Below are 15,645 nucleotides of genomic sequence, written 5' to 3'. Positions count from 1 at the left end.
TTTAATATATTAATTCTTATAAAACAATGCTCTATTTTTTTCAAATTAGGTATCATCAAAAAAATAACTGAATAGTTGACTAAGTAACGAAAAAGTTTGAAATTGAATAAGTAATTATGTACATTGAATTAACTTAAAAGGATTTTAAAATAAGTGGCAACCTAAGCAATGATAATTTATAACCTCTTAATGTTTCAATGAGTGCCCGTTAAAACCAGCTAGAGCATTGTAATTCTCTTAATTATAATTTGGGCTAATGCTGCATTAATAAAAATATTTAATTTCAATAGCAGCCTCTTTAGAATTTAGCTAGCAATTGTAAAAGTGTTAATAGGCCAAGGCTTTTTGTTTAATTAGGTAAAAAAACAGCTGTAAGCTTTGGCAGATATTTTGAACTCAGTGGAATTTGATCTGTACAGTTTTTTGACATCTCAAAATGTTCTCGAAAATTATGTCATTGCTTTCATTTGATAATATGTTAAAAAGAATGGCAAAAAAACATTCAAAAGAATGAAGTCAAAAAATAGGTTAGATTTTACAAAGAGAAATTGTTCAATATTCCTCCCAACCAAAATTATTCAATAGAATAGTTAATTGGAACTCTATTGTTATGATAAGAACAAATGACTAAGTCCCTTATTCCGCCTCAAGCTCAACAGAAAAGTATGAATAAATCAATGATCACTGGGCACTTTGTTTATGAAATTGATGTGACACGAACAGAGTGGTCCGCCGATCCCGTCAAAAATATTGGTGATGAAGGGTGCCAATCCACAGATGTTATGGGAGCACCATGTTGTAGAGTCTTTTGCCCTTTGGATTTTCCTTGGATCTACATGCATAAGCAACATACTGTGTCATTACTGGTCATGAAAAGCAAAAAGTATTAACTATTTTTATCAGCAAAAGCATGAGATATACATTAATTTGTGTTTTTGGTGACAATTTCTTTCTCTTTTTCGCGCTTACATTTCATTAGATTTACACAAATGAATAGAAAAGCAGACAAGAACCCTCAAAAGATAAGTTACCTGATACAAGGGAGACCTCAAAGAATTTGATGTCACAAGCAATCTCCTCCCATGTGCATCCATCGCCATTTCATGCCTAGGGAGCTTTGCGATTTCAAACCCAAAATGTCTGTTCAAAAAGCTCAATGTTCTTGCAAACTTGGTAAGACTGGAGCGGTATCCTATCTAGCATTTTAAAGGTGTTCTAACTTCTAAGAACGAGCTAATTTAAGAAAATCAATGTGTAAATGCTTCCCCATGTGTTGAAATAACAATTGATATTGTTTCAAAGATTTTTCCTTGCTTTAATTTTTTATCATCTAAATAATTGAGATGTGATATTTCGATAACAATGTTAATAGAAGTTACTTCTGTAAATTTAGAAATTTTCCAGTTATCAGAGTGCTGTTTATCAGACGTATAAGCTCACAAATAATCAGTGATCAAGTAATTTGAAATAAAATTAGATTGAAATAAATATTGATAGTCACCTGCCAGAATCATGTGACCACAAGACTTGGCCTTGGTTATGCAAACTCCATTCAAAAATCTGCAAAATATATCTCTCTATTGTTAGCTTTCAAGGAAAAGTAAATCTTCGAGAATGTAATTGTAGGCTATAGACCTTAAAAGGCAAAATCATTCACTTAATAGAAGCCAATTACAAATTTCCATCAAAATCATATCCATACCTTTCCATCTGCACCAAGGCTTAAAATGCTAGCTTCATCCGGTCCAAACTTTACGCTACATACTGCTGAATCATGAGCAGGCCAGCCAGTTATTGGCAAGCCAGCAGACATATCTTTTAGTTTGTCAAGTACAACATATGCAATAACTAGCATTCAAGGATAACATAACACTATTTTGAAACACCCTGTGGCCAATACTTGATGGGAAACCAAATGATAAGATTTTATGAGGACAATCATCCAAGCCATGAACCAGACTTCAATTTTTGCTTGAATGGAAACAGAACAGTAAGATTTATAAGGACAATTAGGCAAGCCATAAACCAGACTCGCTAATTTTTGCTAGAATGGACAACAAGAAATTTGCTTGACACAATCATTTGTCAAATCTATTGCCATGCATAATTGGACAAGTATAGTGGACAATCCTCCTATGATTCACATCAAAGGATACCAAACATATGGATCATTCCATCTGTTGCAGAAGCTGCCAAAATTTTCCCATTATGGTTGAAACAGACAGAAGTAATCGCTGGTGGATCCTCACCTAGCGGAAGAACTGTCTGCAAAAACAAAATGGAATGTATTTGTAATATGTATAGGTAAATGCATTAGTTAGTTTTTTTCTTTGGCACTGCAAATGCATTTACGTGAAGGATCTTGTAGAGACGATGTTGCATACCAAAGGTTTCCAAGTCTTCATATTCCATGCTGTTAAGGAGGCAAATCCCATTTGCTCAATGCCTTTACTGCCATGCCTGAAACCACCAAACATTTTCTCAGGCAGAGGAATATTTGACGTACATGTTCGATGTATGTGTGCAGGTTTTTTTGTATGAATGCAACATATCTAAAAGTTTTCCCTGTAAAACTTAAAAAAGAGCATCTGAAATTTAATGCCATAAAGCCAAGAACAATGAAGCACACTAAATTTTAGTGATTGAATAAATTTTTACCCCTCTTAGTGAAGAAGCACAGTAAATCATTTTTCAAAAACAAAAAAAAAATCCAAAATCTGTAAAATTTTGTCCTGAGTCGAATAATTAGTTCTAATAGAGCAGACTAGTTTGTTGCTGATTGCTGCAAGTGAAGCAAAATAAGAAAATGTAATATATTTTGACTGCAAAAGGGAAAGCAGAATTTGCTCAAATAGGGACTGAATATATATGTATCAATTCATTTCTAGATGTATGTTGTTTAGTTTTTCAACCAAAATTCTGTAAAATCCTTATAAAGCCTTTGCAAGCTATCTTCTCAGGGAAAGCAGAATTTGCTCAAATAGGGACTATATATGTATCAATTCATTTCTAGATGTATGTTGTTTAGTTTTTCAACCAAAATTCTGTAAAATCCTTATAAAGCCTTTGCAAGCTATCTTCTCAGCATAGTAAAAGAAATGTATGAGCTTATTTATGGATTTAAAAAGTTCTGATGCTGCTTCTGGAATTAGATCGTGTCTTAGTTTTTTATCAACATTTCAGATCACAATCTGTGATCAATCATCAGGATAAGAGAGAAAGAATGATGGGTCACAGAGCGTGATCGGAAATGTTAATAAAAAACTAAGACACGGTCTAATTCCAGAAGCAGCATCAGAACTTTTTAATTATGGATTGTGGAAATCTTATATCATTATTTATGGATTACCAAGTAGACCGGCTTAATATTCTGCATCCATCTGTGATTTTCTTGAATGAATAGGTAGAGCCCAGCTTGCTTGTGCATTCCAGAAGATTTAGTCTCATGTGGTGTATTGATTAATGCATCATCTTTGTTTACAGTTGTTGCATATTTGATTAATACCAGAGACTCTCCCAGTTGGATTAAGACATTGGATTGTTACTCTTTTTCTCCCCCCACCATCCTCAACACACTCAAAATTAAACAACTTAAACATCTTTCCAGTTATACTAGTTTAGTGTGTTCTTACTGTGATGCATGAATGTGCAGAACATCACAAGGAGTTATCATAAAACACATTCTCAGATATTTATATGGTAGGTTATTTGTTTAATAGGGTGCTAAGCCTTACATGTCCAAGCTAGCACATAGGTATATTGTGACATTGGTATTGGGAGAGACACTGTGCAGCAGGTATAATTTGCTGTAAGAAAGTTTTCAATCTTTCAATCATCAATCCAGCACCTCAAGGAAACTTCCCTTAGTTTTGCAAAGCCAGAAGTGAAGGAGGTTTTACCCACCTCAGAAAATTGGTTCTCAGCTGCCCAGCCTGAAGACAAGTTTGTGGTGATCTTCCCCAAGTTTGACACCCCTGGCACTTGGGAGATTACCAAACCTTAGGGATTTGGACCCATTCGAGTCATTGGTAATTACAATGGAGGGTATTGTAGATAAGAGTAAATCTTGGCTTTCATTGGTATAATGCTCATTGTAAAGAGATCATACTAACATGTTATCAGATTCAAGAAGTCTCTGGCCTCAAAGGAGAGGTCAACATTTTTCCAAATGAATTAGCTACTCATGTCATCTACAGACAAGATAAAAGTCATATTAGCCAAACAATTTGTCACCTTATTAGCAGATGGTTTTGAGTGTCTTATTTTAGTGTTCCTGAGAAGAGGAAGCCAATTGGTAAATACCTTGCATTTACCAATTGATTAAGCTTGATTTGGAGAGACTATCAACACAAAGCCAACCTAGAACAATTTTTTAATCCCCCTCTACGATGATATTCAAAATAAACAGATTTAAGGATAGCTGCATGCCCTGTTCAAGGACCAGCAACTTGGCCATATTGTTGGTTTTCTGTCACGTTCTTGTATAGGTAGCTACCAGGTGACCTAAAGAGTTCCTAACAATCCCACCTATCCTAAAATTGCCTGATCATTTTTGGATGTCATCCAAGTTTAAAAAGATCGAACTAGTAGGTGGTGGGAGGCATCGTCAAAGCTCGGAATGATCAAACCAATGGGTGGTGGGAGACATTGTCAAATCTCACATTGACCCAACTGGCGGGTGGTGGATGCCATTTGGGCATTGGAAAAACCTTGAAATACTAGTAAGAGTAATGACCATTGGTACTCTGTTGCCTGTCAACCATCAAACCCTGGGGAATACATGTAGCCAAGAGATCTTATTTCTTGGCCAATCATAAACACCACAATCTGATTTTTAATAACATAAACCAGATTACCACTCAAACTGGAGTTGTTGTCAGCAATGCATCTGTTTTTCTCTTTCCAAATATTCCAAACCACGAAACCTGGAGCCATTTTGGTATATGATTTTATGCAAGGGCAAATGTTCAAATCGATACATTTCCCCATGCATTTCAAATTGTTGTTTACCATGCTCAACAGGACAGCAAATTCTCTCCACATGTTGACAGAAAATAACAGGGAACAATAAGTGTGGAAAATTCTTCACTACAGAGGCAATTAGGACAAGCACTGGAGTCAGTGAATCCACCCTGCTTCAATAAGGCGTCCTGTGTGAGGATTTTGTTTTGGGCAGACAACCAAAGAAAGGATTTGAGTTTTGTCCAAACCTGAATACTGTGAAGAATTGTCATTTGATACTGCAAAAAGGTCAATACAGGATCTAATAATGCTCATAGGGGAATGTCCAAAGCTGATGGGGGCAGGATGGAAAATAATATAAGGAAATAGGGTACTCGCTCTAGAACCTCTTTAGTATCTGTGTTCGACGAACCTTTGGTGGTAAATAAAAACTAGTGATGTGTGCCTTCATGACCTAGCCTGCAGACGGTGGGAAGGTCCTTTTCTCCAATATGAAGCAAATATTGTCTGCCAACACTAAGAAAGCGACACTGTAGTTCTAATATGAGGGAGGAATAGTCTATCCTATTTGAGTATGAGTTAGACACATCCAACAAGAATCTACCATCTCTAAAGTCTTATGTGATTGAAAGAAGGATGTAATCAACGTGACAACTCTAGAGGTCTACTGTAAGGATCTATGTCTAAGAAAGCCTTCTAAAGAAAAGAGCCACACTTTTAAATGATAGTGATGGTCACTAAAGAGAGTAGATAAGAACCACCTCTCTTTTTATAGACAATGCTATTTCCCTTGACTCTCATAATAGATAAGGTACCTTCAAATAAAATGCTCCTCAATCTCTACAACCTGAGGCAGAGGCGACATATTCTATCAGCTTACAGAATATGATGTTTTTATCAATTCATAACTCATGAAACAATACCCTCAAACAGCCAAGAATAATCTTCAAGCCATGTGACACATGATATTGAAAATAGATAAAGAATAAAAACTTGAACGGCGATTTTGGAAGAGATGTCCAAGTGACTTAAATTTATTGTTAATATATATCCTCCATGACAGCCCTAGTAATGATCTCTTTGAGGGAGGAAGAAAAAAGGGAGATCCATGAAGCATCTGAATAGCAAATATGATAAATAGAGATGACACTAGATTGGAGTAGATGAATCTACAGATACCAATAATGTAAGCCCTGGTCAGGCCTAGAGATGCAATTGGCTTAGAAGAAAATAAGGTTCAAATATGGATACCTCTCCCAGACCAAATCCGAGTCACACAACAATTTGCTTCTAGATGATGTAATTCTAAAGATGCTCTCAAGAAAAAGAGCTGGATGCAAACTTGACTTGAACAACAGATTGAAAAAAATCATTTTTTGCAACAAATCATATGCTAAAAATGAGAATTAAGAACTGCTCAATATAAGCCACTCAATGGATCCCAAACTAGGGCCGCAAACCTCTGAACAATACATAACAGTAGGCCTAACAACTGCAATAAAGAGGCTTACCAGTGAAGGAAAAGAGAGCAGTATGTGTAGGTGTATACTTGCACTATTCCATATTACTGTTCAAGTTAAGATTGAAGGCCTAAACAGCCTATGAGTAAAAAGCAGCATCCTCTAATTGCAAAAAGTTGAATACAAAAAAAGTAATTTAACAAACTCAAGTGTTACATATAATGATTGTGAAACTAAGAACTAAAGCAAAACCAATTGATGGACACTCAAAAATACCTTCGAGAAAAATAAAGAACTGCAAGTTATGTGACTTTAAACAAATAGATAATGTAGTACATTTCCTTTTAACATGCCCAGTATACAATTATATCAAGCATGATTACCCATATATTTGCAGTCATAACTCAATACATAATATCCTAAATCAGTGCAGCCAATAGAGCTTGGAGATTTTATTCTAAAACTAAAAACCCACTGAAACAATTGCCTAAGCTCGGAGATAAATCTATGACTTCAGACTTCGTTTGGTCTAACTGGTTGTTATAATTTCTTCTCTCTATTTTTGCCCTATTATGGGTTTATGTATTTAATCATTCAATTTTGTTATTTTTTTTTGGTTCATGATTCATCCAATACAATTATGCATGAACCAAACCAAAGATAAGATGATAGCCAACAAGGTTGATATCAACAATGACAAATACTAGATCAAACTTTGCAGCAAAGGTGTAGACAGATTTTGTTGTCTACTCATTTTGAGTCCAACAAAGCAATCTGGTCTAAAAGGCGTTAAAATTCATCATTGGCATCATCATATCAGATGCCTTTGATCCATAATAATCAACTCATAAGTATACAAGATGCAAATGATCATAACATCATGACATATTGAATATACAAGTTATGATTGAACTAATAATAGGTAAAAGCAAGCCATTGTAAATAAAACTTTGTCAATATTTTCATTTAGATGCTTACTTCAACTCATATAAATGGTTCTTTAATTTACCCAAAAAGCTGACATCCCAGTCTATCAAAAATTGGAAGAAAGTTGTACATATTTCTACTCATGCAAATCATTAAGAAACACATAAGCAAGAGTAATATTGTAACTTTATACTTTTCCACTTGTCCATCCACAGTGAACATGGTTTTGTACTCACTTGCACCCATCAAGAATATTTCTTGGAGAGGGACTAACTCCCAAGTATATTGTTTTTAATGAGTGACTGAACTATTTGGTATTTTCACATTCTTTTCATATACGAGCACAACAAAAGTTTGAGGATATGAAGTGTGCATGACCCTTCTCATAAGAGATAAGTTGATCCTTTCTTCTATCTTCAAGTTCTTAAAGTTTAAAAAACATGACTCACACCAAAATTTGAAAGATATTTGCTTCATATCTCACTCGGAAAGAAAGGACACTCTCCAAAAGAAATCAAAGAAGGGTAGTTGACAAAACCATGGTGTAAGTGTTTTCTTCATAGGTCACATCCCTATATATGTCAATATATCTAGACACTTGATCGTACAAAAAAAAACCATGGACTCCTCACTATATTCAACAAATATGCATTTGTGAATCTTGAGGAAATAAGCATGAGTTGGTCGCTCCAAGGGTCTTTCATCACATTCTTAATCTATAGGCAGTGACACAAGAATGTAGCTTACACAATTCACCACATTAGCCTGAAATTTATTATCCAGACCTCTATCATGCAATAGAAACCTAGCAATCTTACTCATGGTCCAATCATTTAGTCTGCAACCAGCTTGGATATTCCAAGTAACAATTCGCCAACACACATTTACATTCCCCTGTACTTCAATGTTCCATGCTACCAAAACCAACAAATATAGAGCTGCAAATTTAAGTTTGCAAATGCTCTATGGCTGCCATCTACATCATATTCATTATGAAATTGTAATGCTCACATACATGCCTACAATCCTTAAATATCAGATTAAATACCACTTCTATGCTAATACAGAGATGTAACATTCCCTAATCAACAAGACAATGGTACAAGTAAGAAGTGTGCTGTTCCTTTAACAAGAACGTACATGTTATCATTTGAACATGTCATAATATGCTTTTCCTGTGATTGTGGAAAAGCCACAGGGAATGGATGTAAGCAAGCATATGCATCAAACACATGAAAATAGATTTACACGAAGAGTTGCCTGCAAGAAGCCAAAGTGGGAATACTTCAAAAGAGGGAATCTGTTCCTTCTCATCTCCAAGATCATATTGTAAGTTTTACAAGCCACTTTGCTTGATTTGGGCCTTTAAATACATAATTGCAATCTTGTTGGCACCTCTACAAGTTGTATTATCTTGTGTTGTGTTGGTACCCCTATGAAACTGTGTTTTTAGACCTCCTTTTGTGTGATAATTGTCAATAAATCCTCAGTATCATATCAAGTACAAGTCAATTATTGTTCTTCGAGTCAAGATTCTCAAAATGGTCTTGTCCATAGTCATTTCAAACTAACTATGTTTGCAGATTGTTCATGTGCAAGGAGTGACAAATAAAGATGATTAAATTCTTAAGAGATTGATAACTTCAGAATATATGGAAGAAGATGCAACGATGAAGACTTGGATTAAAATGCAAGACTGGCAAATATCAAAGAAAAATCCCTCACGTGGCAATTGCATTATGAATCTTTGCCAAAAGAAGGAAAAGAAGCTAAGTTTAAGAATAGCACATTTCTTCAATAGACAAGCCACAAAGAATAGAGGAAGAGATGAATGGTTAAGTGATGATTAACATATAATTGGAGTGGTCATGCTGTAAGAAAACTGTGGCAAGGGAGCCAAAAAACTAAAGAAACCATGCCATGAGAGAATCACCTAAAATACATAAGAATTTTGCACTTTTAGGTGGCACCACAATCTAAAACCTGCCCAAAGTGGCTAACGTTTAATGAAATGGTGCCATGTCGAATCACAACAATCAAAGTATCAAAGTAGAAAGGAAATTGTGGCAAAGGAGTGACAATGCCCTTAGGGAATTGCACCAGCCTCATAATAGATGCAAACTGCAATGTGAAGAGCACACATTTAACAGCAATAACAGTAATCACCGCAATAATAGCAAACACACAAGAGAGAACATGTGGGAACCCTTATGGGAGAAACCCGTGGAGAAGGATTGCTTGGATCTACCATCCAAATCTAGCCTCACAAAAATAATATAGAGATCTTACAATTTTGTAGGCACCGAACTGCTGGAGACACCCATCCCTACTCCCAAAATTCGCAGGCACCAGCCTACCAAAGACATAAATCCCCACAACTAAGCACCAGCTCAGCAAGAGACTCTTTCATGCCTAGCCAAAGGTTAAGCTAAAAACATGGAGTCTCTTGCTGAGCTGGTGTGCTTAGTTGTGGTGATTGATGTCTTCGGTTAGGGCACCTGATTATCATGTTTTTAGGGAGAAAGCATGCCTAGCCAAAGGTTAAGCTAAAAACATGATAATCAGGTGCCCTATTTGAAGACTCTTTCATTATAAGGTACCACATGTTTTGAGTGGCAATTCCCACATTAAAATACATCCAAACATGAGAGTAATGACAGAGTGTTCAGTAATATGCAGAGCTGCCTAGATTAGTCATTTTTAAAGCAAGTAGCGAATAATAGTCACTCTTTATTCTTTCCAATCCATATTAAGAAGAAAGAAGAGTTAAAAGTAGAGAAGAATCTGTTTTAGGCTGTTTGAAGTGTTTTACTGCCTCTTTTCAAAAGGATGGGAATAAGGTTGTTTTCTTATTATTTGATCCCTTAAAGCTACCTCTGAAGAGATTATAAATAAGTACCTTCAGCACATAAATTGTAATGAGAGCTGAGGCCAAACTTATGCTGCATAAATTGTCATTTAAGTTGTGTCTTTGTGTTTTGTTTAGTGACTGTATGTATGTGTAATGCTACTCTTCTTGCAGTGTATGATTGGATAGATTAATATATGTCATGCCCCCTAGTCGCAACAGTTCTAAAACCCTAGTTGCAACAGTCTTAAACCCTAGTCGCAGCAGTTCTAAACCTCGTCACAGATTTATCTAATCAAGTATGAGTGATTAAATAAATGCAAGGGGCCGAACCAATATTTATGTAATCAAGTATGAGTGATTAAATAAATGCAAGGGGCAAATTTTATTTCTGTATTCAATATTTCGCAGTTTTGGTTGTAAAGTTTTTTTTAATTTATAAATAAAAATTAAAAAAATATTGTTTTCGGGTCTGAGCCCTTGTCTGTAGTTATTTTTTGTTGTAGGGCTGTACTGTATATTCCAACAACCTGCCACCGATTTCCCTATTGGCTTTGTTTCTTTTTCAGCTGCTCAGTTTTTCCGGCCGCCACTGCCTTTTACACCAGCTGGCCCCGCTACGGCCTCCATTGCCACCTTGCTCCTGATAGCGAAGCCCCTCACCAGGCCCCTATGCCCTGCCGCATCGCCCAGGTTTATTGGCCAGCACCAGCGCTCCTCCCATTAGCCACTATCTACTGTCCCGGCCACTAGCAGCCTCCGCTTAGCTCGTGTTCATCTACTGCATTGCCCACTACTGGTCTTCTCGCTCCCGGCCGGAACCTCACCGCCGCCGCTCCCTGCTACCACCTAAGCTCAGCCTCCAACACCCTAGCATGGTTCCCGCCACGCCCTGTTAGCTTCAACGTGTGGTGAGCTTTTACTCGCTCAGAAAGACGGGCATTTTCTTTATGCCCCCCATTGTGCCATGTGGCACATATTCATTGGCCGCAACTGCCAACCTGTCGCCTTACATTTAGCTCAGTTAGCGCCACGCAGGAGATACGTGGCAATCTTTTATTTTTTCGTTCAACGCCCAGTAGGTGCCACATCATTGTATAGATTGCCATGTCATCGAGCACAGTCAGCAACTGTACCTTGCCATGTCGGATTTTTGTGCATGCCATGTCATCGTATGCAACCAATCACACAGAGCCATGTGTCAGATCCATACGCCTAGTCAATAGGTGCAGTCAACTTGTTGACGTCAACATACATATGGCCACGTAGGGGGAGGTTTGCCATGATGGCCATACAACCATCAAAATTAACATACTATTTTGCTGACGTCAGCACTGCATCGGCATTTAAAAAAAATAGTTGACCCTCCTCCAATGAGCTTTTTGATTTTGCAATCCAACTTCGGAGGCTCATATCTTGGTCATTTTGAGGCCTTTTTCGGTGTATTTTTTTTTTATTTGGGCTAATTTTTCATGCTCTCCACAGTGGTGTGGTTAGTTTCTGATTTTGGTGGGTACATTTTTCAGAATTTTCTGTTTTTCACAATGGTACCTGTCTAATCCTCGATTCTGCAACTTCTTGGGCACTGTTTAGGCTCATACAACCTCCTTTTTAGATGTCATTTTTTTTAAAGTGCATAATTTTTCGTCTACTTTCATGTGATGCTATTAGTTTTTCACCATTTTGAGTAGAAATTGTACTTTCAATATTTTGTCCTTTTTGGCCTATTTGGTACTTGTAATCGTAATGTCCCCATTTTCGTGAGCATCCAAGTTCGAGGGGTTAGCCTATTATTTTGACCCTCGTAGGCTAGTATGGTTGATTAGAGGGTCTAGTTTGGGAGTTTTGGAGCTCTTCAGGTGGCTGTTGTAAGTGTTTATCTCACCAGATCTTTCATTTGTTCTGAGGCATTGATATTCAAAGGTTTCTGGTTCTATTTTGAGAGACTTACTATTTACTATTTTTAGTAAGGCATCCCGATTGACAGTGGGAGCAGTGGGCTAGCCAGTGATGAAGTCGGAATCATTAAATAATGGTTATTAGTGGAGTTGACATTTAATTATTAAAGTGTTACTTTAATAATAATTAATTATTTTAAGGGAATATTATATTGACTTCATGTGACTTTATAATTAAAGGGGATTTAATATCATAAAGTCAAATTATAAAGTGAGAGCATTTAATAACTTTATTTGACTTTATTATAAAAGGACATTTAATGATTATAAAGTCAAATTATAAAGTGCATATGAGGAATAATATAAAGTACCAATTTCAAGGGAGATATAAGTGATTATTAATAATATATACTTTATATTATTTTGTTTTGCACCAATGAAGGGATTGAACCTTTTGAAAAGTTATTATAAAGTTTTATTAAAACCCTAAAGTGGATTTCAAAAGGGAATTAAAGGCATTTAAGAGTTGAGAGGATATAAAAGGTTTCAAAAAGCAAATCAAACTCATTATTGATGATCATTTGTCTTTGCTTTTGGGTGTTGTGCATTGAGACCTAAGGTTTCAGGCAACTTCAGCATTGGAGAACGAAATCTCTTCAGTGTTTATGCAATCTTGAGGCTGTGAAAGACCAGCTGAATCATTGCTTGATTGTGGGCTTCATACAGAGGTCCAGTTGGTGCTTCATTGGATAAGATTTACATTTCTTTCAGAATCTTCAAGGGGTTTTCAAAGAATATCTTTTGCAGATTTAAATACATTGAAAGAAGACATCGTTGAAGATCTTCATTATTGCTGCTATGACTTTATATCAGAAGTTCTTGCTAGAATAGGGGCGGCTGAATGAGAGGCATGATTTGGTTTCAAAGAGACTCCATTCTTTGTACAAGGATCTGCCACATCTTCGTCAATCAAAGAACTTCTTTACATCAGGTTCTTTCATGTTTTTCTGGTGTAGTTGGCATCATTTTTACAGTTGTATTAGTCATCGTTCTTAAACAATTGTAGATGCACATTTATATCAGTTTGGTACTTGCATTGGATACATCATTGTAAGCCAAGAGTCTTGGCCTTTTGCATGTCATTTCAGTTTGTAAGCAATCTCATTGCATTCTAATATCATTGTAGTCACAAGGAGTTTGAATGCCAAGAGTTGTCTCTCTTATATTTAGCTTGCATGCCAACTATTTGTATTAATGTCTAGCTGTTGTAGGTGCATATTTACATTGTGTGGGTCATTTATATGCATTCAAAAAGACAAAAAGAATTGCATTTGCATCATGGTTCTTTGCCTAGACATCTTAGTAACCACTTGAAAGCATTTAAATCACATTTGACATCATTTTAAGCAATCATTATCAGACTGAAACATAGAAACAGCAAGTAAAGAGCTTGTATGCAAAGTGTTTGACGATATTCCTTGAGCCTCTAATCAGCATTTTGAGGTCAAAATTGCCAAGGGATATTACAGTAATTTGCTTGAAACTCGATTTAGATCTCTTGCATTATTGGTTTGAGTCTCTAATAGCCTGTTTGAGGCAGTTGTAATCTTGAAATCAGAAGCCCACTTTGCCCTTGTTTGCAAGTGGCCCATTGTACACACATTAAGTATAAAGTGTCAAATCATCATTTTGGGGGTATTCTTTGATTGAATGAATTTAAGGGGGTGTCTTGTGTGATTATGCATCTCTTTATCTTGTGCTCTTTCATTTTGTTGCTATGGGTTCTCCTGAATTTCCACTTTTAACTCCACATAATTATGTTTCGTGGAAAATTGATGCATGGAATAAGTTGATGGAAAAAGGATTAACTCACTATATTGATGGAACTATTATGGCACCAGCTGATCCTAATGCTCACATGGAATGGCTCACTAAAGACATTATGGCTCTTGGAACTTTGGGGAAGTATGTATCAAAGGATCTCATCTTTCACATTGAAAAGTGTACAACGATTAAAGATGCTTGGGATATCTTAGGTAAATTGTATGGCCAAATTGATGAGATTAGGGACTATCAACTTGATAATGATCTCACTATGTTGGATCCTAAGAATTTTGATACAATCCAAGACAATGTCACTAAGGCAAATGAGATAAGAGCACAGTGTAAGGATTGTAGCATTGAAAAGAAGGTTGCACAATTGGTCTACAATTTGTTGGGAAAGCTTCCATTAGAATATGCAACATTTGTTTCTAGCTTCCAAACCCATCGCTTAACGGTGGGTGGTTCTTTTAGTATGCCCTCATTTGATGCATTCACAGAAATGTTGATGTGAGCCATCAAAGTTGATGAGCATGGGGACTCTCAAGTTTTCAAAGTCCAAGGCTTTCAAGGGAATCAAAGGAATCAAGGGAAAGGCAAGAACCAAGAGCAGTCTAAGCCAAATCCACAACAAGATAGAGCACAATCATCCTCTCCACAACAAGGCGATTCTACATCCTCACCTAAGGGGAAATCATATAAGGAGAAGATTTTTTGTGCATATTGCAAGAAGTTAGGACATGACGAATACCATTGTTACAAGAAGGATATTGATGAATTGAAACATCTTGTTGAGAAGAATAAAATCAGTAACCACTTGAAAGCATTTAAATCACATTTGACATCATTTTAAGCAATCATTATCAGACTGAAACATAGAAACAGCAAGTAAAGAGCTTGTATGCAAAGTGTTTGACGATATTCCTTGAGCCTCTAATCAGCATTTTGAGGTCAAAATTGCCAAGGGATATTACAGTAATTTGCTTGAAACTCGATTTAGATCTCTTGCATTATTGGTTTGAGTCTCTAATAGCCTGTTTGAGGCAGTTGTAATCTTGAAATCAGAAGCCCACTTTGCCCTTGTTTGCAAGTGGCCCATTGTACACACATTAAGTATAAAGTGTCAAATCATCATTTTGGGGGGATTCTTTGATTGAATGAATTTAAGGGGGTGTCTTGTGTGATTATGCATCTCTTTATCTTGTGCTCTTTCATTTTGTTGCTATGGGTTCTCCTGAATTTCCACTTTTAACTCCACATAATTATGTTTCGTGGAAAATTGATGCATGGAATAAGTTGATGGAAAAAGGATTAACTCACTATATTGATGGAACTATTATGGCACCAGCTGATCCTAATGCTCACATGGAATGGCTCACTAAAGACATTATGGCTCTTGGAACTTTGGGGAAGTATGTATCAAAGGATCTCATCTTTCACATTGAAAAGTGTACAACGATTAAAGATGCTTGGGATATCTTAGGTAAATTGTATGGCCAAATTGATGAGATTAGGGACTATCAACTTGATAATGATCTCACTATGTTGGATCCTAAGAATTTTGATACAATCCAAGACAATGTCACTAAGGCAAATGAGATAAGAGCACAGTGTAAGGATTGTAGCATTGAAAAGAAGGATGCACAATTGGTCTACAATTTGTTGGGAAAGCTTCCATTAGAATATGCAACATTTGTTTCTAGCTTCCAAACCCATCGCTTAACGGTGG

The 15,645-nt window shown here is 36.3% G+C and overlaps 1 protein-coding gene across 4 annotated transcripts in view; it reads right to left on the bottom strand.

Moving 5' to 3' along the window:
* Positions 1–437: 437 nt before the first annotated feature.
* Positions 438–15,645, bottom strand: part of LOC131058528 (uncharacterized) — a 133,796-nt gene continuing 118,588 nt past the window's right edge. For 2 of the 4 annotated variants that reach the window (XM_059221399.1, XM_059221400.1), the window contains exons 10-15: positions 2,385–2,460; positions 2,157–2,265; positions 1,703–1,815; positions 1,502–1,560; positions 1,032–1,161; positions 438–832 (exon numbers count right to left, since the gene is read on the bottom strand). In XM_059221399.1, the coding sequence (XP_059077382.1) occupies positions 698–832; positions 1,032–1,161; positions 1,502–1,560; positions 1,703–1,815; positions 2,157–2,265; positions 2,385–2,460 (622 nt within the window). In that variant the 3' untranslated portion in view covers positions 438–697. The remainder of the gene's footprint in view (positions 833–1,031; positions 1,162–1,501; positions 1,561–1,702; positions 1,816–2,156; positions 2,266–2,384; positions 2,461–15,645) is intronic. The other 2 variants (XM_059221401.1, XM_059221402.1) reach the window with 2 other exon arrangements.

The sequence above is a fragment of the Cryptomeria japonica genome, chromosome 5 (assembly GCF_030272615.1).
Source record: "Cryptomeria japonica chromosome 5, Sugi_1.0, whole genome shotgun sequence".
Taxonomy (NCBI): Eukaryota; Viridiplantae; Streptophyta; class Pinopsida; order Cupressales; family Cupressaceae; genus Cryptomeria; species Cryptomeria japonica.
The sequence above is the reverse complement of the archived record's forward strand: the minus strand, read 5'-3'. Positions and strand labels throughout refer to the sequence as shown.